Source organism: Haliotis asinina, chromosome 1 (assembly GCF_037392515.1).
Source record: "Haliotis asinina isolate JCU_RB_2024 chromosome 1, JCU_Hal_asi_v2, whole genome shotgun sequence".
Taxonomy (NCBI): domain Eukaryota; kingdom Metazoa; phylum Mollusca; class Gastropoda; order Lepetellida; family Haliotidae; genus Haliotis; species Haliotis asinina.
Genome location: NC_090280.1, coordinates 67621530 through 67649228, shown reverse-complemented (window position 1 = coordinate 67649228; position 27699 = coordinate 67621530). Strand labels below are relative to the sequence as shown.

Here is a 27699-nt window from a genome sequence, read left to right as displayed (position 1 = left end):
TTCCTATTTACACATATTTTATTAGATTTATTCCTTACAAAAAGACCTACTAATAATTTTTGTTCAGTTCATTAATCTCAATAAATTACAGTAGTTTCTGCAACTTTTTAAATGTATAACAGTCCAAATTCATTGATACAGTTTTCCTGGGAGTCTGATGCTGCTGAATTTTATGTCACAGAAGTATTAACTGGTCTCATTTATGCTTTTAAATGAGGTAACAATCACTTCAAGTCAATGGCCTTATATGAAATAGGATATCATCACAGAACATAAGAAATTACCCTTCTCTCTCTTCAGATGACAAATCAAAATGCAAAAATTAATATCAGCTGATCAACACAGTTCAGCTGATATGTGCTACAGAATGAAAAGGCAGTTACAGTTAACAAATTAAAATATCTACTGATGTTTTCCAGTAAAATATAATTTGTGATTCAAGATGAACTTGAGTAACAAAACAATACATCTTTGATGTGCAGCTCATGCTTAAACAATAGTCTGCTTGTTACTGTCACACTTTTACTAAGATTGAACTGTTTATTCTTTACTGTTGGGATTATCATTATCTGCAGTTTTGGTGCAGCAATACACAAAAGGGGCTATTTTAGTGGTGAGAAGTTCCAAGATGGTAAGAAGTGAATTATGAATGAGAAACTAGTCTAAGATGCTGATTGTTCTTGGGCATGTGAGGAAGAGGAATCTTGGGGCTTCATGACATCAGGCAGCTCTGGAGGGCTGGAATATGATGATATCTCAAGTGATTCCCACTCTCCATCTGAAACATTAGAATAAATAATCAACAAGACAGGTCCATGAGAATTAGCAGAGATACAATACTTTTCTGAGAGCAAGCAACCACTGCATTTTCCAGACCATGTCAAAATTATTGAGTGTCAGGAAATTTAAGTAATGGACATTTTGTTGTTTATAGTGAACAAGCGACTTGGTACCAAGCGAAATCAGAAATATTTTCAGCTGTAAAGCAAGAGTGAGTGACTTTCATTTAATGCTGCTTTTAATAATATTATATTATGACTACCCACCACCACCCCAAAACAAACAAACAGAAACACACATGAACGCACGCATGCACACACAGAGATTTGTTACCCCCAACCCACATTATATTTAGACAATGATATGTACTAAACAACTGATACAAAATTGATGTTCCTACCCCCCTCCACTCAACAAAATGGGTGGCACCCTCCACCCACCCATAGCCATACATTACGAATGTGAAAACTACCAATCATCACTACGAAACAGCAGTTTTTAGCCCATCAGAAAACAAGAATCATCAGAAGATGACATATCCCCCTGGCCCCCACATCTCTGAAAGGACAAATCATCTGACATTTAGATTAAGTTCGAATTAATTCTGTGGAAATCATGAAAAATATTAATGCCATATATCTGTAAACAGCAAAAAGCACCACTTCAAGATCTGTCTCAAATATCTGCCAAGATCTACTGAAATATATTATGAAGTTTTCGAGTTGTGCTCCAGAAACGAAGCCTATCGCTCCACTTTGAGACCAAGTTTGAAATGTTCCCATAGAAATCCAGCAAATGATAAATCACAAAAACCTGTAAATACCAAAAGGAACCACTTTAGTTTCTGACTGATATATCGACCAAGTTCTCCTGAAACATATTGAACAGTTTTTGAGTTATGCTCTGGAAACGAAGCCCATCCCTCCATTTTGAGTGAGTGAGTTTAGTTTCATGTCACACTCGGCAATATTCCAGCTATATGGCTGTGGTCTGTAGATAATCGAGTTTGGACCAGACAATCCAGTGATCAACAACATGCGCATCGATCTGCGCAATTGGGAACCGATGACATGTGTCAACAAAGTCAGCGAGTCTGACCACCCAATCCCGTTAGTCAAAAACCTGTAAATAACAAAATGCACCACTTTAGGTTCTGACTAATATATTTACGAAGTTTTGCAGAAAAATATTGAATGTTTTTTGAGTTATGCTCCAGAAACGAAGCCCACCCCATTAACAGACTAAGACTAACATGTTCCACGGAAAAACAAAAAACATATAACTACCAAAAGTCTGTAAATAGCAAAAGGCACAACCACAGGTTCAAATTATCATATCTATCAATTTTGGTCTAAAGATATTGAAGGTTTCTGAGTTATGCTCCGGAAACAAAATAATTACAGATGGACAGACAGACATTACAAGCCAGGGGATGATAAAATGCCAAACAATCTGTAAATTGAAAAAGGCACAACCATAGGTTCCGTTTATTCTTTCTACCAATTTGGTCTAAAAATATTGAATAGTTTTTGAGTAGTGCTCCGGAAACAAAATCCTTACGGACAGTCAGATGAGGCATCAACTATGTCCCCCTGCATTACATATTGGGAGGATAACAATACCCACAGGAAAAAACAGCAAGATGCGAGATTCCAATCGTTTGATTCACACAGGTTGGCTGAAGTGTACGATCCGGTACTCATGCTTCAAACTTTTCAAGATTAACATTGAAGTTTGGTGAACAAATATTGAACGGTTTTAGTGTTCTGCTCCGGAAAAGATATAGTGCACGGACGGACGGGGTGCATTTTAATACCCCCTGCAAAACACGCTGTGGGGGATAATGACAGACAAAATACTAACCAGAGGCGATCAGTAACAGAAGTTTTGAAACCATAGGAACTATTGAATGAAAACTGTTTGTAATCTTACTGTGCAACAACAGAACTAACTTGTCTGCTTCTGTATCTATCTAAATGATATTTCAAGGGTTACATGTATAAGGCAATCTCTTTGCAAGACACATGAATAAAACATGAAAATCTTTCATAGACTGCTGTTGGCCTACATGTCAACAAAAAGTGATGTAACTGACATGCTGCCTTTGAGTTCACAAATACTAAGATACATCAAGTTACCTATCGCTTATACTCAAGTTATCCCCTGCAATAAGTTTGTTGATGTGGAGTTCGTACTGAGTGACCTTGACTTTATGATCCCATGCCACAAAAATTCTCTTGCACAGAGGACATACACCATGTATTAAGTCACAAACATTTTATCCCTGGGGGTGTGTGAAAACCAATTGCAGTTGATGGGCTCAAAATTAAACAAACACAAAACTAAGTCTCTCTTACAAGAACTTCTGACAGCCAAGTGTTCAAATTACCAGACTCAAAATGTAAAAACTTTGACCTAAACACACTTGGACTGGATTGAGTTTAAAAAGCATATCAGGTACTTGAGAAAAGTGCTATGGGGTTTACTTTGTGTCTATGTTTCTTATGTTAGATAACTGATAGACAAGTAATGGCATCCATTATCAATCATTTTGTGGTGAATAGATATTCTTGTTGGGCAAACAGATGTAATATGCAAAATTGTACATCCACACCCACCATCTTGTCTGAATGCCAAACCTAAAGTAGCTGGGGCTTGAGCTCGAGCAGTTGCTCCTGTGAAGCCATAGTCTCCAAGTGTCTTGTGATCATCCGTGAGGGGCTGAGAACACACAAGATGAATGACATATAGTTAAAATGTGTTTATGTGTTAGAGGGAGAAACCATTTGTTGGCTTTCCCAGTTATGCGAGTAAATGTTGCTTTAGGCCGCATTATGTAATTTTCTGAAAAAAATATATAGATATTTTACATGTATCCTGGCTCATGCTTATTATGCTTATCTACTCCCTCTATGTGAAGATAGTGGATCACTTGAAATCCCTTCTTTTGAAGTGGATGTACAATCACATTCACCCACATGAAGAATCCCTGTTTTCACGCCAAATTGGTAACACGACCAACCATGCTTGTCACTCTGTCCGTAATTACATAAGTCTGACATGAAAATTACTGTGAATCCAAAGTGCCTGCATGGGGCAATTCGGAGGGCTTGACACCATGAGCCAGGATAAGTATAAACTATCAATTTTACAAAATTACATATTTTTTCTTATCCTGACTCATGCTTATTGTGCTCACAGAATCTGGCGGAATCGACAGAGGGTCAGACTACGTTGGATTCTGTTGGCTGCCATATAATTAAGTTCAGTACTTCCTCTCTTCAGGAACAATAACAGTGGTTGTTCAGTATTGTTCTTCCAATATTCATCCATGAATTGGGGGGACCACATCCACTCAGACTTCTGACTTGATCGCGTGAATATATATATATCAACTAGTATCTAACGCATCTTTACTTCAATATTTGCGGATCAAGACAAGTTGTGACCTTTCACATGTACAAGTATTTCCATTATGAGTACAGGGTCATTATCATTCATGCTAGCTTGTTCAAGACGTATGCATGGACTCTCAACAATTATACTCAACGGACCATCTTGGTCCCTGCAAGGAACATGATGAAAGGGTGAGTGCAACTCAGTGCCTTTGTGGAACTGTTAGTTGTTGTGCTACAAAAAGTTGCCCTAACTAGTGAATGCTTGATATGCCCTCCATGGCTATGTCTTGTAGGTAGAGGTTAACAAATACCGTGTTTGAATTACCAAGACAGACCTCCATTTTCATTGTAAGCGAGTAATTTCCATGTAGAGAGAGTGTAGATGCCAAGACTCTTATTTTCTGTGGATTGGAGGCTCAAGTCCTGCTGCTTTGTAGACAGGGCATAATGATAAATCCTGTGTATCATGTGTCCCGTGGACTGTAGATAATGCCAGGATGTGGAATTGTCTGCCCAGTTGTCCAGGTAGTTGAGTTTTGGTGATAAATTCTTCAGTCCTAGATGTACAATCTCATGATGTTTGGAGTCAAATTGCGTACAATTGAAGTACAGAGCATATATTTCTGCTATCAGGGCTGCCGTTGCTTGGATGAGTAGAAACAGGGTTTTCAAAGGATATCCAATCTAGTGGCTCGTAGGTATCACTGGTGAGACGTCGGAATACAACATTCAAGTCCCAAGCTGGTGCCTTAAACCTGCATTGTGGGTCTTCCAGCTTGAATGAGCGTAGTGGGGTGAGCAATTCAGGTACTTTAGTCAGTTTGATCACAGTTTTCGTGGTGATAACAGAGCTGAGTGCGGCCAAATAAGTTGATAATGTAGTTCAGTCCCCTAGTATGTTGTAGGTAACATAGGTAATCTGCTACTTGAGGATGTGTGGGTTTTGTTGCTGTGAAGCCTTCCTGCTTGGCATATGTCTCAAATCACATCCATTTTTTGTTATAACGGGTGTGAGTAGAGCTAAGGTGACCGCCTTCGCTGCCCTAGCAGAATATCCTTGATGTTCCAAGCAGGCTTTGATACGATCCATACGTGTAACTTGGATCTAAAGCCATGCGAATGGATCCAGCAATGAGTTGAAATGGCTCTGAATGTAACATCCATTCAGTCGGGGATGGTTGTAGAGGACGTAATAGAGTGTTGGCGATGACGTTGCGTGCATCTGGGATGTGCATGCTTTATGTCAAAAGGTTAGTTGTAGTGTGTTAGATCATGTCGATCCTTGCTTGTTTATTTGGAATGCTACTGTGGAGTTGTTGATGTGGACCACCAGTAGTTTGTTCTTCAGTGCTGTTGATCAGTGTCATACTGCGCTGACTACAGCTTTCATCTCCAGGTGGTTGATATGCATGAGTGTTGAAGACGTCCACCTACTTGTGACAGTTGTACAGGAATGACTGGGGGTGGAAGACTCCAGGTGATCTGAACCTGATCTTCAGTGTTTCCCTCCTCATTGTTGCAATGAGTGTTGTACTTCTCTCTATACCCCAGAGAACTTCCAAGTCATTGGAGTAACACTGAAAATGACAATATGAAGAGTGTCGATGGACTTGAACATCATCACTTCCCTGGAGAAGTGCGTAACTGATGCATTGACGTCCTTGATTCTGCCATCGAATACAGTAGGTGCAGAACAGGGAGCCTGAAGCAGCAGTTTAGTACAGCTGTGACCCCAACATGATGCCGATAACAAGTCTTGTGGACGTAGCAGATTCAGCCCCACATACAGACAGGCCAGCTGCTCCGAGATGACGTGCTGACCTTTCTTCTGAGTGATGAGGGCAGAGAGAATGATCCTTTTTTCTTCAGTCTCTCACGGGGTTGCTGAGCCTTGAGATGAGAACCTTGTTCATAGCCATGGAGCAGGCGAGTCCGAAGATGTGTTGGGTGGTTTTATCTAGTTCAGCCAGCCACTTATCTTCCACCTTGTAGGAATGGTTGCGGGCCTCACTGATGAGTTTCTAGTCATCATCAACATTGGGTGCTTTCAAAAATGCTTTCACATAATGTAAAGGAATGTCTACTGCTGAAGGACGGGATGTGTTGCTGCTGATACTTGGTCATAGTATGGAAGGACGTTGATAACTTGTCAGGTATCAAAGATACCAGTGCAGTATTAGAAAACGTCAAGGTGTCGATGTCGTCATTGAATATCTCGTAGGTGGGGGCGTCATTAGACTCCTTTGATGGAGAATATGAGCGAATTTCAATAAATTCCTGTGTGAAAGATAAGGTCCTCAGAAACATACACCCAACGTTTCATTAGCAAATTATGCATATTTACGTCTTCATCGTGAAAACAGTTTGTTATCTCAGCTTCGGTCATTATGCATATTCCGCTGGAAGTCACATGACCTTTCCGCTCATGACGTCAAATGTGAGTGAGTGAGTTTAGTTTTACGTCTCATTTAGCAATATTCCAGCTATATGGCGATGATCTGTAAATAATCGAGTCTGGACCAGACAATCCAGTGATCAACAACATGAGCATCGATCTGCGCAATTGGGAACCGATGACATGTGTCAACCAAGTCAGCTTGTCTGACCACCCGATCCCGTTAGTCGCCTCTTATGACAAGCATAGCCACCTTTTTATGGCAAGCATGGGTTGCTGAAGGACGTCAAATGTGACAAGTGTCTAAAGACCAAGCGCTCCAGTAATACAAGTTGTGTTGTTTCTGACAGTTTTACAAATGGTACAATGACTTATTCAGTTTCCTGGGGATGCATGGAATCATCGAACAATGAAACGAGTCACCATTTCATCCGTTTTTCAAGTATAAAGACAGATTTAGACAAGTTCATTCAAAGTCAGGAACGCTTACTTTTAAGACCAGTTGGCATTAGACTGCACTCAGTACAGTCACACTTAAGACTATATTAAAGTATAATGAAAACATTTGTGTGTGTTTGACCTGTAATACTATTGTTTATGTAATTCATCTGTTTAAACAGACTGTTTTGGTATGGTGAGATTGACGGGCAAGGGTGTGGATGGGGTCAATGTGTGTGTGTGCGTGCGTGCGTGCGTGCGCTCGTATGTGTGTGTAATACCAATATTTATGTATTATATTTGTGTAAGGGGTCTGTTGAAGGAATGGAGGGGTGTTATGCAATAAAGTATTATGTTCATATCCGTAACTGAGTGTGCTTGATGGTTGTTTGTGCCACTGTCTGATGGTTGTTACACTATGTGTGTTGACTATAGGTGTGCCATTTTAATATCATCATGGTTTTTATCCATGTGTTATTGTGTCTCATATGCCTAAAGAGGCTGGACTCTTTATCAGAGTTTGACACAGTGTAATAAACAATTTCTTCTTTATCAGAATGAGATTCAATCAACTTTACCCATCAAACATGAAAAGCACTTATTGCTTCGAATGTTATCATAAACAAACACCTCATACGCCAAGTATTTTACAAGACGATTTGGAACAGCAAAATGAATTCCAATGAACGTAAGAATAAAATGGTTCCTATTGTCCTATTGCATGGATTGTAAGATGTGAAAAAATACCAACAGTGTAACAAGAGTCATGAGAAGATGACATATCCCCCCGGCCCCCACATGTTTGAAAGGACAAATAATCTGAGAGTTACTCATTGGTTTTGTAGACTAAGTTTGAATTGTTTCCATGGAATTCATGATAATTATAAATGCCATATATCTGTAACCAGCAAAGTCACAATTTCAAGATCTGTCTCATATATCTGCCAGGATCTGTTGAAAGATATGAAATGGTTTTTAAGTTGTGCTGCGGGAATGAAGCCCACAATTCCATCTTGAGACTAAGTCCAAAATGTTTCCATGGAAAGCAAGAAAATAATAAATCACAAAAACCTTTAAAAACCAAAAGGCACAACTTTGGAGTCTGCCACACATATCTAGGAAGTTTTACTAACAGGTATTAAGAAGTTTTTGAGCTCTGCTCCGGAAATGAAACACTTTTCTCACTTTTGAGACTAGGTCCGAAACGTTTCCATGGAAACCAAGAAAATAATACATCACAAGATCTTGTACATAAAAAAAGGCACCACTTCAGCTTCTGACTGATATATCTGCCAAGTTTTGCAGAAAAATATTGAACGGTTTTTGAGTTCTGCTCTGGAAACGAAACATACCTCTCACTTTTAAGACTAGGTCCGAAACGTTTCCATGGAAACCGAGAAAATAATAAATCACCAAAACCTGTAAATACCAAAAGGCACCACTATAGGTTCAGATTCATATATCTACCAAGTTTTGCAGAAAAACATTAGATGGTTTCTGAGTTCTGCTCCGGAAACGAAGCCCATCCCTCCATTTTGAGATTAAGTCAAAAAGATTTCAATGGAAACCGAGAAAATAATAAATCACAAAAACCTGTATATAGCAAAACGAAGCCCACCCCACCATAAGGCTAACACCAAAATGTTCCATGGAAAAACAAAAAAAAATATGTACATAACAAGAGGCACAACCATAGGCTGAGATTACTATATCTATCAAGTTTGGTCTAAAAATATTGAACGGTTTCTGAGTTGTGCTCCGGAAAAAAAATGATTACTGACGGACGGGGGACGGACGGATGGACAGACGAGGCATCGACTATATCCCCCCGCATTACATGATTACATAGTATCATTTTCAAAAGTATGTCTGTCCTTGGTATAAAAAATACCCAAACCATAACTTCTATCACAATTTTCATGAAACATGTGTTTTCCTTTTCATGAAGGTGTACATATGTTCTTCATGTCAAGTGTCATCACAATCAATTGCACTTTGGGTCACATGGCCAAACTACCGAATAAATAAATTGAATTGAATCAAATCAAATATGTGCCTCCATTTCAATTGATGATGCTTCTTCATCTTCACTGGAAGTTTCTCCTGCACGATGGAAAATCAGCTGGTATTGCAGTGTTCATGAATGGTGTTTCAGTGAGTGTGTGAGTTACAATTTAACGTCACATCGGAAATATTGCAGTCATATAGTGACATCAAAGTAACAGGACATTGGGTCCTGTAAGTTTCAGAAGTCTGTCTGACCAACTGAAAATTCACAGGACCCACAGAATAAAAATTACACACACATTTCAGTGCCTCTCAAGAATCTCACATGTAACATTTCTTACGATCAGCACTGAAATTATGGACAAGTGTAAAATTTATTAACAGCAAACAAATGGGGCATGTGACTACTTTAGTCAAAATCATAGTGAAATATACAGTCAGACACCACGACTGGTTGGTTGTAGACTTCTATCTGACCATTAGAATTGGATTTGTCAGAGGGTCAGACAGTATTCGTGAACACTGGTATTGATACGGTCTAACTTCCAGGTAAAACATGACGTCGGGAATACATATTAAAGCTTCAGAATCTATGGTCACTGTCAAAGATAACCAAAGAGGAAAATACCGACAATAGCCACATTTGATGTCAAATCACATGATACTGCCTCTGCTCATTAACTGTCGGGTGTTTCCATAATAAGCGGAAATCCGAGGTCGTTTTTCACATTTTCATAGCAATTTTACAAACTTTTTGAGAAATCTTCAGGATGCGTTTTTCCATGTATCAAAAAATAGTCTTACATTAGTATTCTCCTTTAAGTGAAGTCAAGCCCATTCGTAATCTAAGACGTAACCTCTGAGTCGGAGAAGACAGCTTCTTTTTCCTAATGTGATGCAGGCCGGTGACGTGTATCCCCATCCGACAGAGTAATCTCTATCTTTCCACGAATGTCTTTGCAAATGATCTGAATGGGTTCGATGAACTTCATCCTTGCGCTGAATGTCGGAGTGATCTTTGTGTCTGCATGCATCCCTTGAGTGGCCTTTATTTCATGAGTGTTTCCACGTGAACTCCACATCAGACGAAGATGGGGAACAATGACATATGTGGCGATCAGGGGATGCAGTCGGCGAATCCTTGTGGCGGTAGCGGGATATGTGTGTGCTCTCTCGCCGAGTCAACAAACCGTGCATCATCCAGACTACATTGAGATAATACAGCTGCTGCTGCTGATCTTCATGAAAGAAATTGTTGACACAATGTACCCTCTTCATCTGACAGAACTATACCAGCTGCTGTCACACAGGGCTACCGTTGTAGCTGATGACTAATGATTCCTGTCCTCTTCAAATCAATGTTTCAGAATGTCCATCACTTAAGTGGTAAATTGTTGCATAAAGTGGCTGCAGAGCATGAAGCACCTGTTGATTCGCAGATGATGCATCCGACATGTTGAGTGTATATGCCGTGGATGTCTGCATTTGAAGTAGACTCTCTGAAGTTTGCAGTGTTGCAGACGCAGTTCATGAAGGTCCAGCAGATGCTGAATGTTGAGCTGACTCATGCTCTGTACCCCAGGGACTGGAGTGGAGGCTCATCGCTAGCTGGGCTGCCATGGCTAGTGCAAGTATTAGTATTGGGGCAAGTAGGGCAATAGTATTTTCTGTGTCAAATATTCAAACGGTGATCTATCCAATGCTTTGTATTCAGCACTAGTGAGGTGTTGTGAAAAAAACATTGAGATCTCAAGACAGGTGGTTGATTTTATGTCGGTTGATCCTCTAACATGAATGAGTGAAGTAACACTAGTAATTCCAGTACTTTAGTTAACTTCGTGCCTGATTTCATAGAGATTACTGTCCTAAGCGCAGCTAAATAAGTTGAAAGTGTCAATCCTTTTCAATCGTCTTCTTTGATGACAATGACATAAGTAATCTGCCACTTGAGGATCAGATATTTTAGACGCAGTAAATCCTTGTGCGCTTGTTTGGTGTGGAGATGTACAGATTTGACTGTGCTGGTAGTTTCCTTGTTGTATTGCTGAGTTCTTGAATGAGTACGGGAAACCACATTCTTGCTGGCCAGTAAGGCGCAATCCAAGGGCAGTTGTGTTGCGAGAATGTGTTTTCTGTAATTTGTATTATCATTGATTAAGTGATAGTTATCACTGGGTCACAATGTTTAAAGTTTTCTTGTGTGAATTGTGGGTCACTTTTCATATCATATATGTTCAATGGCAACAGTATTTTTAGCGGCAGTCCTTCTTGATAGCGCAAATTATCTGTCCTTTGCAATCTATTGTTTACTTCCTGTTTGTGGATGTTCTCACTAAATGGCAACAGCCATGCATTGCTCGAATGTACCCGGTACTATGTCAATATGTATAAAACCTGGTTGTTGTGTTGAGGCACACACATGGACTTACACTTGAAATTACTGGAGTTGTGTGCCTCTGCCTATCAACGTATCAACATTACATTCAAGACTGACACTCCGTGCCTGACTGCTCATTGTGGAAACAAGCCTCAGTTTATATCTGATCTAACTGCAAAAAATGCCAAGATTCTAGTGAGTTAATGTTTGATACAGTATGGTTCAAACTTATTGAGAATAGCTAAAGCATTTCATATTATTAAACGAGAACAAATCAGATAAAATTGAATGTATTGTGAAAGTGAACTGACCTTTTCATGTTGTGTAGGTAACAATTTAATATTTTATCAAGTCTCCTTGAGCTTCACGGCACAGTCTAAGACGGGTAGGCATACTTCCTATCAGAGAGGTTAGTGTCTCGTGAGTTATGCTGTCCCAGTATCGGACCACTTCTCTCTTCATGTCTTCAATTTTTGTCAACCCCTTTTGATTCACACATTCCTTCATCATCCCCCAAATGTTCTCAATGGGATTTAAGTCAGGACTATATGCAGGAAATGGTAATGCAGTCACATTTTTCTCCTGAAACCACTGCTTGGCATGTTTTGCGGTGTGTTTAGGATCATTATCTTGCTGCAAAATCCAGTCATTTCCATAAAACACATGTGCACTTGGAAGGGGAAAATTATCTAATATGTTAGTGTAGCGTTGACTTGTCAGATTTCCCTCAAACACACACAGCGGGGTCGTTCCTAATAAGGATATCCCTCCCCATACATGAAACTTTGGGCTGTATTTAGGTCGTCGATACAACGGTGCTGACGCAGACTTTGTCCATATTTTCACATTATTGGGATATACCCATATTGAGCTTTCATCAGTAAAAATCACATTTTCCCAGTCAAAGTGTTCATGTGCCAAACACCACTCAACACGCCTGTCTGTATGTTCTTGTTTCATGAGAGGAGAAAGAATTCCAGTCTTTTTCTCCCATCCAAGATCAATCAAATGTCTTCTAACTGTAGATTTTGATACAACTGTTGATCCCCTTTCTATCATTTCATACCTGATGTTGGAGATGCTTGCCCTTTGCTTTTTAGACGCTAAAATTCCCAGCCAGACGCGATCTGAGAAGTCCAATTTTCTGGGTCTCCCTGCTCCTTTCTGGTGCCCCAAATCCTTTCCCTCTTTAAAATTCTTCCTAATCCTATACACAGCAGAAAGAGGAGTTCCTGTTCTCTCTGCCAATGTATTTACATCATCAATTCCTTGATTACACAACTCAAAAATCAACCTTCTTTTACCTTCAGCAGACATTGTTGACAGTGCTGAGGAAAATGACGTCTGCTACAAATTCAGGGGAGGTAACTCTAATTGTACTACACTCAGTAGGCCAAGATGAGTTACCTCCCTTATACCATTACTTAGTTTTAAGTATCAGTGAATCAGTTGAGGTGTTAGGATAGCTCAAAGTAAGAAGAAAAATTCTCAATAATTATGAACCAGACTATATTTGTGACCCATTACCTTAGACTTGTGACTAAGTGTACTACTATATAAATCTGTATTGTGATTCATAGTAACTTGCTCATTGTCTCCTCAATACATCATGGAATATTTTAGACATGCCTGTGTTGTTTTTTGCTGAATCAAAAGGGTATCTCTAAAACCTTTTGTCACTGCAATATATCAACCATTTTGTAGTGTATTGTCTGTCTGATTATGGCCAGTACTTGAGGTAGTAATACCGGCGGTGGGAACACATGTGTCCAGGCCTTCCCATGAGATGCTGAGGGCCCATCTGCTGTCCAATCTTGAACATCCAGGACTGGAGAAACAAACCTTTTAAATCTGACTGTTGAACTGAGTTGCAAAAAGCTCTATGAGTGGAGATCCTGTCATCTGAGTGATGAGCTGAAATGCTTCTTGGTGCATCCATTCTGTTGAAGATGGTTGACTCTGACTAGAGAGAGGGTCTGGGAGAATGTTCCTTGCACCTGGAGATATGGTTTCAGATTGTCTTAACTGTATCAAGTTTGTGCTGGTCAGGTGTATATTCAATGACCATTGAAGCGAATGCAATTGTAACCCCCTGCTGTCAGTCATATCCTGAGCTGAGGTCAGCAGTTCTAGTAGACAATGCCAATCTCAAAGTTTTAATGGCGTCTGATTACTCATGTAAACAGTCACATTCCTGTGGTAGTACCATCCTGGCACACGACGGAGTGTGTCTGTGAGGAGGATGTTGTTACATCTTGGCAACATGCAGGTGATTTTGTTCATAATGCTCCATTCACTGATGTTTCATCTCTACCATCCATGCCATTACAGACACCCAATGATGTTGCGAGTTTCCAGTTCCTCACCGGCGGATGCGCAATTTTTCGCGAGCACTAGTTTAATTTTTTTCTTTCTTTTTTGACCAATATGCTCATATTTCTTTGTATTAAGAGGTGCTGAGGCGCTATATTTTGTGCATTTATATATTTTGTACTTTTTAAATTTAGTAAGAATGACTTACATTGGTCACATTTTGCCATATTTTATTATCTGCAGTTTTGGTGAAAGTAAATAATCTAAATATATTTTATATTTTGGTTGCAAACGTAACTATTTGGTTCAAATGAATTATAAATGTAAACTAGTATACATATATATCTTTGTCATTCAGTAATTGGCACCATTACACTGAAAAGTAGTTTATTCGTAATAATTTTTCGAAGCTGTAAGAATGCATTACACTGGACACGTCAGCCATTTTCGTGCCGGTTCGGTCAACATATTCTATTTATTAGAATTATTTCAAGGGTTTAGGGTTAGGGTTAGTAGGGTTGGGGTTAGGGTTTAGAGTTAGGGTAAGGGACCTAATCCAATATAGTAGGTAGATGCATAAGTACAAGTTGTTTTCCTTTTCCATTTTTAATACTTTGTTCACAAAAAAAACTGGAGACCAAGAAACGTCAAAAGTTAAATAAATGATGAAATGTTTTAATGTAGAAATTTTGGGCTGATGGAAATCGGCCTCCAGCAACTTTCACCTCTAGATCTACATATTTTCAAAAATGGGAATTCGAAGTCTAACTCACCCTCGTACCATCACCAGACATGCCCATGTCTCACTCATTCCTTAGCGCGATCCACATTATCCTTACTGTGTCCCCTACAACACTTTTCTGTCACGAAAGCACACAATGATTTTTATACAAGCACATCATTCATGCATGCACCGTGAAATCGACGCCTGACGCCAACAACCTGTTTTCAGTTCGAACCATATCAGCTCATTCCACACAACATGGTATCTTGTAGATTACGGAATAGCATGATAGTGCCAAATGATATCGGGGCCATTTGGCAAGCATCAGTAGATTGAAAGCACGAGACACCAAGTCTACCCGCAGCTTCATAGTTGTCCGCAAGCAATTCTACTCTTTCCGTTCATTTCCGTTACGTCACAGGAATGACTAGCTAAATTTGCACATTGTCAAACAATGTGGGACGTAGTTCAGTCGGTTAGCTGTCGAGCTAACAATCCGAAGGTCGCGGGTTCGCGTCCGACGGGTTCTCACAAACTGGTTGTCTGTCTCACTGACGTGACATACGGCTGAGAACGTCCTCACGAGAAATTGTGGTGGAGAATTCTAAAGGTGCTCCGCAGTGATGATGCATCAGTCTCCGACTTCAAATCACCTATGATCCATGATGTAATGCTATCAATGCAAAATCTCCTTATAGCAGACTGGCTGCCGAGAGCCTAAACCGTCTGATGGTTGTTGCTGCAAGTCCCAATTACATAACATTTGATGAAGACAGAGGAAGAATGTACACTGCCATGTGGACTGTAAATAAAGCCTTTTCCATGTTGACAGAACTGTTTACCTCTGCAGATCCCTTCCTGATGTACGTGAACTGTGACTGAGTTCTGCGCAGGGCGTTGTCTCTAATGGACCAATCAGATTCCAAAAAGTGATGGCACCGGTGTTGCAGTCAAAAGATCATTGTGGAATTTTGTGCGATCATTGATTTCTTGGCCAACATCCGTCCTTGTCTGTAACATGCAAAAACCTTCACAACATAGTATCAGTGTTATCAGACTGTGTCTCTTGCAGTGCTCTGTCCATGTTCTTCTACTTTTTAATCTTTATTGAAGATAATGTGGTTGTCATCATATTCTGATAATGTGATGCAACTCCCACATTTCCCTAACATTGTTACTGGCTGACTGTAGAAACCAGTCTCAATGAAGCACCATAAAATCCCCTTGATTAACCAAATTATGATGTAATACACAAAAAGGTTACTTTAGATTTGATATCCTCGCCGCAACAACTATACATCTAAGACTGTTAGTCTAATCTTTGGCTGGTGATGACTGCCAAACTTTCCTATTGATCTCGCGTATACCTGTGCATGAAGGATCGAAATGAAGAGGATCTGTATGTAGCTGTGATATTTGCAAAGTTGACACCATCTTGTTATGCAGGAAAACTTCATGTAATCAGTCTGCCATGTACAAATGTTGCATTTATAACTGTCTGTGTGATGAGGATCCTACTCAGCCAACATCTACATTGTAACTTGCTTCATGAACCCGTCAAGGAAAAGTTCTATGATGTGGGTCGAAACTTGACAAGGAATACTGGAAGCATTCAAGAACGCTTAGCTGGTGTTTACACATTCCTGGAGCTATAGGCCTGTACATTCATGGAACCTGCGTTCCTGTCGCCCTCCAGACTTCTAATAGTTGAGATGACTGATGGCGATGATCTTTGCAAAAGGGAATGTTCATGCAGATCCTCCTCTTCATCCAAGAGATCATGCGTGCAAGCATGGGTGACTGTTGAATGCAGCCTGATTTTCTAATTCCCTGCGTGGTAGTGTATAATGATAATTTACGTCCCTTCACGAAAACTCTGTGTGCGAATCCTAAATCTAAATGTGAATCTGTTCATGTATCCTCCAACCATAGCTCCTTATGTGTATTATCTAAGCGTACATTCCTCAGTGCATCTTACATCCAGAGCGAATCCTCAAAAAACGCTAATCCCTATGCACGGTTGGTGAAGACCTCCTATGTCTGAGTGGAGATTGATCCTTGATGAAAAAATCCTGCGAAGGGTACCTGCGTGCAGGCGTACATGCTTCCACATTTGTAGGCGAAGAAGATGGATAACACTGCTGCTAGTGATAAGAATATCTGCTATGTCTTCTCATCTACTATCATCTGCTCATCTGCCACATATATGCTGACGATTCTCAGGTGTACACATTTTTCCCTCCAGACCCTGTACAATCTACTACTGCTCTCAAAGATTTTGGTCAGCTTTGGGACGAGGTGACGCGATGGATGTTCAGCAGTAAGTTAAAACCCAACAGTCCTAAAACTGAGTGTATTTTTGTTGGGAAAGTCAAGCACAGAAGTCAGAGTGACGTCAGATCTTTCCAGACTCATGGATCCTCTATCAGTTTCTCTGAGAAAGTCAGAAACCTTTATGTCATCATAGATGCCAATTTGTCACTTGTTGATAACATATCTCAAACTGTGCAGGACTCCTTCACCTCTCTCAGGAACATTGGAAATATCAGGCAATACCTCACTACAAACTGAGCTGCTGCTCTTACACTATCTCTTGTCTCACGAGTTCACGATACTGCTGTGCAGAACATATCAGGCCTCTTGTTCAATCACTCCATTGGCTACAAGCTGAACAACAAATTCTCTTATAAGTCTTACGCATTGTGTTTCACTGTGGTGTCAGAGTAAAAACCTTCCGTTGTCATCAAACCTTCTCCTACGCTGCTGCTGTAGAAATGGAAGTCTCCTACAGTGTTGCTGTAGAAATGGAACAATCCTCCTCATCATCTCTGCCTCTGTACTGATTTCTCCTTGTTCAACTCAAGATCTCTACAAATTAGCTTTTCATCAGTGATCCTCAACAATCTTTCTTCTTCACTTGTATATTGACTCTGGAACTTTTCATTCAGCAGCCTTTCAGCATGTCACAGACATGGATATATGAGCCTGACAACAGTGTACTTGGGATGCAAGCGAGACATTTCAAAGCCGAGGTTCGCATATTTATCATGCTTTTCCTGAGTCTTGCCAATCACGTTCCTGTCAAAAGGGACAGAAAATTTAATGATATGAACAATTTCATCGGTTCATCAAAAAGGACAAGATCAAGTTTGTCTCAGGCTGTATGTTAAATTTAAAAGCATCATTTTCCAGGACGCCCTGGACCAGTTCAGGGTTGTTCCATGGATGGACCTTGGAGTCAAAGCCACAGGCGGAGAGGATAGTAAAAGCAGTGAGCCATGCAATCATGTCTTTTAAGATATGCTGTTTGTGCCAAGGAAGGTCATACACTAACAAGGTGTAGGACAGTCTCCGTAAATTCATTGCATAATCAACATTTCATGTTAACATTTTGATAAAGAGTCACATTCTGACGATTGCAAGTGAGAAGTGACTGGTCATGCACAGCAAAAAGGAAGTCCTCAGTTTCACATTTGAGACAACCCGACTTCATCCAGGTAAAGAATCAGTTGGATTGCTGTTCTGATCCACACACTGCATGTACACACAGTGCAATGGCTTCCAAGAAAGCTTCTCCACAAAGGACCGACTCTGGGCAGACTTGGTGAAGGACTTCACCTGGTTTACGTCCTTCGCACTACCGTCCAGCAGTACATCACCATCAACAAAATCAACTTCAAATTTCAAATTGTGTCCAACAACCTTGGTACGCTCAAAATAGCTGTGGAATTCCTTGCTTTCATCGTGAGTCTTGAGATGCATCACCAGAGGATCATCTGACAAATAAATATGTGCAAAACTACACAATAAAATTCTGTCATGAAGGGCCACCAAATTTATCAAACTCTGGTCTCCTGTATCGACTGGCATACATAAATGATTAACTATTAGCCTGTTGAATTAATTTCAGCATAAGGTGCTGATAAGAGGGTGTGTGAAAAATAGAAAATAAAAAATAGAAAAATAGTCATTTTTGTCAGAAGAAAATTTACAGAACTCTTCTGTGTACGACCTGGCGAAAGAGGGAGAAATTCTCATTCTACAAGTGTTTCATTTATCATTTTCCGTTTAGTATGACGAGAGACAGACAAAAATTAAGATTGTGAAATCTAACTTGTTTTCTAGAAAGTGCTAAGGTCACCGGATATGATGTCACATGAAATCGGGGATGATTGAATAAATACTGCGTCCATATGATGTATGCGAAAATTATATGTCCCACTTCAGAACAAGTTGAATTGCATTCATAATTCTATTCAATAAATTAACGTTCTTGCTGAATGATTATGATAGATTTGTCAATACTTTACATTTTATAGCTGGTTACAACTTTAACTCTCTTTCATATATTCTCATATGCTAATTAATATTGATAATATGACAAGTATTTTTCTCTCCTAAATAGTCGTGGGCAAAGACACTCAGGATCTGTCAATGCATTACCAACATGTAAATAAGAAAATTGTAATTAATGTCTTTCAGTTAGGTGGAAAACTGACAATTTTACACAATTCTCTAAAACAACTACATGTATACCATGAAATATATGGATAGATGTTTCATGTTATTGTGTGTATTTTATTTCTTTAAAATATCTTGCTAAAATGTAAATCAAATACAAATGGGTGATGAATTATTTTGGTTTGGTGAATTATTTTGAATCACACATGGCTAATGTCATTTATACTGTTGAAATAACAGTATATTTATCACAAAATGTTATTGTTTGATGAAAAATTACACTATATACATGTAATAAGTTATATTGTCTCTGGTGGAAGTAAACAGGCCTCATATTCTGTAAATAGAAATTATCCTACCTTATCTTTTCCTGGGTTTAGGAGCAATGTCACAATATGAAGTGAATCTGTTGACCTTTCAAGGATGGTTTCTGTGTGCTGAAGTGTCTGATACTGATATACTCCAATTCTTTAGTGTTCAATAGCCTAAACCATCATAAAATAAGAAATGTCAAGAACAGTCTTCTTTGAATAACAAGTTCTGAGCAGCCTTTCCTTTAGAACCTGGAAGCATTTGATATATGTCTTTGCCACATACATATAGCAATGAAAAAATCCAAACTGAAATCTTAATGAAATAGCTCCAAACTGGACAACAAAAAATACTCACTGCAGAGCTCAGTATTAGGAAAAACAAATCTATTTGACCCTGGTGCCACTTTACACTATTACCTTGATGCCACAGACTAACACAGGTTGCACCTCACGTTCAACAATTAATTATCTGTCACTGGTAGTTTTGATATTCCATATTCACACCATCACAACAACAAAATTATTCTGGGTCTGATTTGATAATTTCATATTACTTCATAAAATTTCATCACATGGAAAAAGTCTCTCTTTCAATCACTGTCAGTGTAATCATTCCTCCATGAGTTTGGATCATCAATCTGTTTCCCATAGGAAGTCTGTTTTACGGTAAAATATGAACATAGACAATGTGCAAGTAGGTAAAAGTATGGCCATAAATTTGAGGTTACATTTTGCAGTTCAGGTTGCACTAGTGCAATATCCAAAGCTGTATGGAGCCACGGAGTCACATGACATTATCTTTTTTATACAAATATGCACACACGTCAAACAATTTGATCTGAAACATTACCTGCAGTACAGCTAGTAGGTAGAATTTAACTCCGAAAGCTTTGCTTTTTGAAGTAACAGAATAATTTAAATTTTGCTCCAAATTCGTGAACAAAAGATGTGTTGTTTAGCTATTTTAATGTCTAAAATAAATACTGATTCACAGACGATGACAATTGTTTTCTAACCAGTCATTAATTTTTCATGAAATCCATTTACATTACATTCTCAGACTAGCTCTGGTTTCGTTCGTTTCTGCGAAAGGAAATAAGATTTCATTCATGACATCTTCAATCATCAAAATTGTACTTCTTGTGACGATATACACAAAACAATATAATGTTATTGTTATGACACACTCACAATTTTTAAGTCTCCCTGTGTCAGAACATTCTTTGAAAAAAATCGACCGCGAATATCATCGACTTCGGCTTTGCTCAAGATCAACGCATCGGCCGCTAACTTGAGGAGGAAAAATACTACTGTACAACAAAGCACCAAATGACAACTGCTATTGAACACAACTAACAGTAAACAATTGAAAATGATTGAAAGGTAATTCTGGTGTATAGTATGGATCTTATGGGAATTTGAATCAGTTTAGAAAATGTATCACTGGTCGTTTTCCAACTCGTTCATATTTTACTTCCATGAGTGCCATGCCATGTGCGTGCTTCCGGTGTTATCAAGGGTGGGTACAATTACAAATATTGTGATATTGTTTCATGATCTGCATTATATAGGTATTGTGTCGTTTTCTTTCAATGTATATGTGTTCAGATTTACCTATTCACACCTTGTAATTAATTGCAGATAAAACAGTTGGATATGTCAAAGGGATGGCACATTTTCTTCGGCATGACAATACATGTGGAGTTGTTTGTTTACCGCGGTTGCCATGATCGTTCCTGTTTGTCCAATCGATGATGTAACATTGAGATTGGTTTTGTTTATAATTATTTGAGCCGAAAGTTACTAATTTTTAGAAAATGGGAAACTTATGGGCTTTTTCTTCGTCAAGGAACAAAAAATATTGATTAAACTATGAAAAAATATTTCATTATGAAGAAAATATTAGACAGGGTACCACGCAACGTGCGCTGGAAGTCAACAATGGCCGTTATTTTTGACTGCGTGCCTAGAAATTCGGCGATCTCATTTTTAATTCGCGGGCATTTCATTTTAAGGTATATAAACGTATTGAACATTATATATTTAAAGAGTTGAGAATAAGTACATTCCATACATAATTCATATGACACATAAATCCGACTTGAATAATTTTTGCAAGTTTTATTTGGAGATGTCATTATCCTGCACTCCTGTCGAATGGGTTCGACGGCAGCATTGAGAGGATTAAGAGAGGAGGATGGTGGGCTCTGTTATCACACATGATCCTTCTGGTCAGGCAGTCAAGACTCTGGATGTCTTATTTTGTTCAATCAACAACTCCAAAGGAATAGGACAGCACTGGCACAGCAAGCTTTGACCAGAGCATTTAGCTCTGAACTCCAGATATTCTTTAAACAAGATTTATACTCGGCCCATAGTTTATCTTGAATCTAGGCATTCTGGAGCTTGTCTTGAACCTGCATTCCAAGACAGGTGTAGGTCTGATTTTGCACAAGATGCTCAATAACTCCTCCCCCTTCTAACTTGACCGATCCATCATTAGTTACCTTGCCACGTTTCAAATGAAGAGTACTACATTTGTCGAGTCCAGATGTCATGCCAATATCATTAGAGAAGGACTCGACAAGGAGAGCCTGTTCTTTCAAATTGGTCTCTCCTTTGGCAAGGAGCTCTATGTCATCCATGTAGAGGAGATGAATAAGAGGTGCTGAGAAGGCCCGGGATGGTAACCCTCCTCCCTATTGAGCAGAAAACTCAAAGGATTTAAAGACTAACAAAAAAGCAAAGGACCAAAGGAGTCCCCCTGGAAAATTCCCCTTCTGATTGGAATAGATTCTGAGGTCTGCACCTGTCCTTGCGAGTACATCTCAAGTTGAATCGACCAGCAACTCATTAAAGACTTGAGTAAATCAAGTAGTCGCTCAGGGAGGTCAAAACACTGAAGAGACTTCAGAATCCATTCGTGAGGGACAGAGTTGTATGCTTTTTTGTAGTCAATCCAGTACATGGAGAGGTTGTGGTGATACATTTTAGCCTCTTCCAAAATCATTTTCTGTACAAGAAGTTGATCCTTGCACCCCCACCATCCCTTTCTTGCTCTCTGTAAATTACCTCACTGGACGAGAGTAAGATGACATGAGGTTTGTCAAACACCCTGTGAATAACTTGTATTGAGTATTTAAACACGTGATAGGGCGGAAATTTTGGGGATATTACTATCATTACTATTATTGTGTTTTACAGATTAAGATAGATATGCAGCAGAGAGGGTTTGGGTGATCCTCGCACAGTTAGGCTGGTAAAACTCATTATCACTCAGGGCCCTCACCCCTTCTACACACAGTCCAGACAGCAAATGGGACTTCTCCCAGGCAACACTGCCTAGTCGAACCCACCAAGAACTTTCCGGAGAATATGGGGGCTCCTCAACACTGCAGCCTTCTGCATTACCCAGATTGTCAGAAGGGCTGTGTTCCCAGTGGAGAACCCGGGCTCTCTCCTGATCTGCGCCAAAAGACCAGGAGGTACCAAACCATGGGCACCGAGAACAATGGGGAGCCTGATGACTGTGTACTTGGGATGCAGGCGAGACATTTCAAAGGCGAGGTCCGCATATTTATCATGCTTTTCCTGAATCTTGCCAATCACATTGCTGTCAAAAGGGACAGAAAATTCAATGATATAAATAATTTCATTGGTTTTATCAAAAAGGACAAGATCAGGTTTGTTGGCTGGAATATTATGTTTTACAGATAAGAACTGAAATGCAGCAGAGAGGGTTTGGGTGATCCTGGCACAGTCAGGCTGGTAAAGCTCATCATCAACTCAGGGTCCAAGATCAGGTTTGTTGGCTGGAATATTATGTTTTACAGATAAGAATTGAAATGCAGCAGAGAGGGTTTGGGTGATCCTGGCACAGTCAGGCTGGTAAAGCTCATCATCAACCAAGGGATCAAGAGATCTGCACCAAGAGATCAGGAGGTACCAAACCAAGGGCACCGAGAACAATGGGGAGCCTGACGTCTGTGTACTTGGGATGCAAGCGAGACATTTCAAAGGCGAGGTCCGCATATTTATCATGCTTTTCCTGAATCTTGCCAATCACACTGCTGTCAAAAGGGACAGTTATTATTATGTGGAGAATCCTTTCGACTGTGATGCTGATGATTTATAGAATCTCCTCTGCGAAGAACTACTGCTGAGCTGATATTTGTAGAAGTATCCAAATTACTTTCCGTGGAGGCTGCTCATGGACATAATCTTCGTGAATCTTGAGACACGTCCTCATCAATATCCATATGAGCTTGCAAGTATGATGCACCTTTATGTAAGTTGACAATCGGTGAAGGCATCTTCATGGCAGCCCTCTCTTCCACAAAGCATTGATCCATTAAAGGTATCCTTATTGAAGATCTGCACTGTACACGTCTGTGGAGGTTAGGATTCTTCTGAGAATATTAATGCCTCTTCTGACCTACGATGTAGGTGCACTGTATTAGCAGAGGAGCCATTCTTCAATTTCTTGTAATAGATGTCTGCATCAAGGCAAATCCTACGATGAGTTATGATGCACAGATGTTAAAGATGACCTTGCCGTTGAGGCAGGTTGTGATCTGTTGGTGTGAGGCATCTCCGATAGAAGTATAGGGGGTTCATCAAAGATTTCCACTTTGCCCAGAGGCACAATGTCCTCCATGAAGGATCAAGCCTTCAACGTTGAAGACGATGATGATTTCTTCCTCTGTGATGAAGATTACTTAGACTGCTTAGTCAGGCCCCCCCAAAGTAATGGAAGGAATTATGGCAAATTTGAAGAAATTGCATCTCAAATGTAAACAAATGCAGCCCACTCGCGACACAAGTGCAGAGATATTGGTAGTTTAGTGGTAATAACAGAAACACAACTCCCCTATCAGAAACAGTGTCGGTAACACCTGAAACAAGAGCGGCCATCTTCGGAGATTTCTCGGTTCAGTTCCATGATTTGTTGGTCGCGTCCTGAAACTCACACATCCAAACATGGCGTCACTGGAAGGAGCACCCGTCTCGGTGAGTTTCGGTTTTAGTTTCTACTGTTTTCATTTTCATAATTATCCATCTTTGACCACTGCAAAAGAGCGTCATAAGTGCTTCCAAAGTTCAGACGTAAACAACCTTCAGCGGCATGACTTATGACGCACTTTTGCAGTGACGATCTTTTCCTAAAAAAATAATTTATAGCTCTGACAACACCTCATATCTAAATGCATTCAACACAGGTGGTCAAAGATGGATAATTATGAAAATGAAAACAGTAGAAACAAAAAACAAAAGTCAAGCCTGGTGTATCACTGGAATTATGAATATCAGCTGTAGTAACCAGCACACAATTTTTAGTGCAATCACTAAACTTCCAACACATGACTAATGGATACCGTCTTATCGTGTCCCTTGCATGCCTAAGAATGGCAAATAAATATTCATAAAATTCTTGAACCGATAAATCTTGACAAAGATCAAACAGTAGTATAAGATGGACACAATATGTGTGGACTGGATGCCTACAACTGGTAACTACAACTCAATAAGTTTTTACCATATTGTGACTAAAGTACCAACCATGATTACAAGTTCACAAGTGCCAAAACATAGAGGAATGAGAGGCTACTCATGAGTGTGATTATATGTGTTTTGAAGAAAGGGAATTTCAAGGGATATCAAGTGTTCCACTAACTTTCGAATAGAAGATAAGGGAGATAGTGAGATAAGCAATTAAGCATAAATCGAGATAAGGAAAACTTATCTACAAAAGGAAAAATGTGAACAAAGTCATTGATAAAAACCCATAGAAGATAAAACCTGCCCCCAAAATATGTACAAGTTCACCACAAAGACTTGTGTGATGTGCAGCTGTGATAACCTGCACAACTCTTCTCGAGCAGCCACTGATGAAACCTTCTCCAAACTGGGAGATGGAACACCAGAAGGTTTAGATGTAGTTGATGAGAGTATGAGTGTACTACAAGGCCTTTTTCTCATGTAGTCCATGAGGTTTCTTATACAGCTTTTTAATTGTTATATACAAATGGCCCATGACAAAAAAGACTGAGTGAGTGAGTGAGTGAGTGAGTGAGTGAAGTTGTACGCCATACTCAGCAATATTCCAGCCATATGGTGGCGGTCTGTAAAAAATCAAGTCTGGACCAGACAAACTAGTGATTAACAGCATGAGCATCGGTCTGCATAAGTGGGAACCGATGACATGTGTTAACCAAGTCAGCCAGCATGACCACCCTATCCCGTTAGTTGCCTCTTACGACAAGTATAGTCGCCTTTTATGGCAAGCATGGCTAAAGAAGAAAGACACAATATATGTTGAAATTATCCATTACCTGATCATCTTTGAATAACTTTTGATTCTCGGGGCAAACCTTACAAATGCCTTCAATTATTTTCTTCACTTCTCCAAGAGATGTCGTTTCCTTTGCATCAGTAAATACAGTGACCTTCTTCCTTCTAATCATCAAGAACACATCCTGAAAGAAAACACGTCTATATTACTCTTTAATCAAGAAATGGCTATCCTACACAGCAAAGCATAATGATATACGCATCAAAATCTGTCAGCAATTTACATGTTAACCCCTAAAACATAATGCACTACAACATATATGAAGGTATATCTATCACTGAAATTTACAAAAGTGTGAGCAAATGACAATATCAAGATTGCTGACATAAACTCCATGACAAAGAATATGGTGATAACATTTGAATTATACATATCACTCTATGCCCTAACCACAACATTCAAAATTTGACATATTCCAACATGAGAGGTCAGATGTAACAAGTCATATATGCAATTGCTCATTATGTGTTCAGCCAGGATTCAAATCCATATTGACTCCCAAACTGGACAGAGTGGTAAGGTGGAGTAGCCTATTGGTTGAAGCGTTCAATGACCTCACCAAAGACCTGGATTTGATTCCACACATATGTGTGATGCCCATCCTGGCTTCCCAAGCCGTGATATTCCTGGAATAATGCCAAATGCAATGAAAAACTAAACTCACACACTGACACTACTGACAGGGTGGGTTCAAATCCATGATGGGACTGAAAAGTATCCACAAATATAACATTTGATTCCACCTTGACAAAAGGCATTGCAGGGCTTCAGATAGGGACCGTATCAGCATATGTACGGATGAAAAATATGCCCGATACAATAGGGGAAAAAATTCAGAAAACATAGCAGATATGCACCACAGCAATGATGTGCGGTTTTAGAATCACATATGGACGTACTTACGTGAAAAAAGTATTGCTTTACTGTTTACTGAACTGTTTACACAAGATTAACAATGTTGTGGTGCACATATGAAACGAAACACAAGATTATTTACATGCCACTGAATTCCATTCAGCACTCTACATGTACTCTTAACTTTTTCCAGTACTATAGTCTTATATTGAAAAAATTATTCTGTAAATACACTTAATGTTGAAAAATTATCTGGAGCCCTGGCATTGTGTATTAAGAGATAAAGGTACAAATGCAGGGAACACTATATTTGTTGTTCAAAAGTTGAACTGAAATTTTTTCAAATCCCATGTGTCTTTGTCATTTTTCAAAATGAGTTAATATTTGTTGGCATCAATACCCTCTTTAACATAAAAACTGACACGGAAACTACATGACGTAACACAGTCAAATGAGGGATCAGTAGAAAACTGCATCACCGAGCTTGTGACATCACAATTATTAGTACGCACATATTTGTGACATCATAGATATGCGGGCACATCTAAGGAAGTTTAGTTTCATGATCTGTGGCGAATGAAATCACCTTTTTTAAAATTTTAAAGTAAGAATGACATGTATGATAAATAGGTTATCACACTTGTGTGTTTCGGGATGGTTAATATCCTACATTGGGAATTAACACTATGTACAGTCATCCCTCGCCATTACACGTCTCTTGGGGTCCATAAATGACCCCCAATGTTATCAGACATCAGTGTTATAGTACCTATTACATAATGTGGAACAAAGGCCAAGTAAAATCATATTTTCCAAGGACATAACAAAACTGCTATTTCATGTATTGTGCTCAGTAGTATAGGGAATGACAGTCCGAAAACACTTTTCAAAAACCCCCTCTAAAAAGCCTCATTTACTAAATGAGGCTTTGGTGGGACCATTAGCTCTTGCTATTATTGCCCCTACTACAAAACCACGCCATCACGTTTACCGTGACTTGGCAGGCGGTAACACTGTGCCGTACGGTACGATCAATAATTTGTTGTAAGTTTTGACCGACCATATAGGATCGGTGGCTCGCTTACGGCTATCGCCCCTATGTCACGTTTACCTCGATGAAACAGTTTAACGTGAACCGCCTATGATCTCTTTGGTGTTCGTAATAAAGGCTTGTTGGGCTTTTTGTATCCCCTGTTCTATGTACTTTTTTTTCTCATCCTCGCTGATAGCAGACTTACGAGACTTGGACCGAATATCTTGTTTCATTCCATTATATTTTGTGAGT

General features: G+C 39.4%; 1 protein-coding gene across 1 annotated transcript in view; it reads right to left on the bottom strand.

Moving 5' to 3' along the window:
- Nucleotides 1–27699, bottom strand: part of LOC137296353 (elongin-B-like) — a 55993-nt gene continuing 28294 nt past the window's right edge. Inside the window, exons 2-4 of the mRNA XM_067828138.1 lie at nucleotides 25540–25683; nucleotides 3399–3501; nucleotides 1–778 (exon numbers count right to left, since the gene is read on the bottom strand). Of these exons, the coding sequence (XP_067684239.1) occupies nucleotides 663–778; nucleotides 3399–3501; nucleotides 25540–25683 (363 nt within the window). The 3' untranslated portion in view covers nucleotides 1–662. The remainder of the gene's footprint in view (nucleotides 779–3398; nucleotides 3502–25539; nucleotides 25684–27699) is intronic.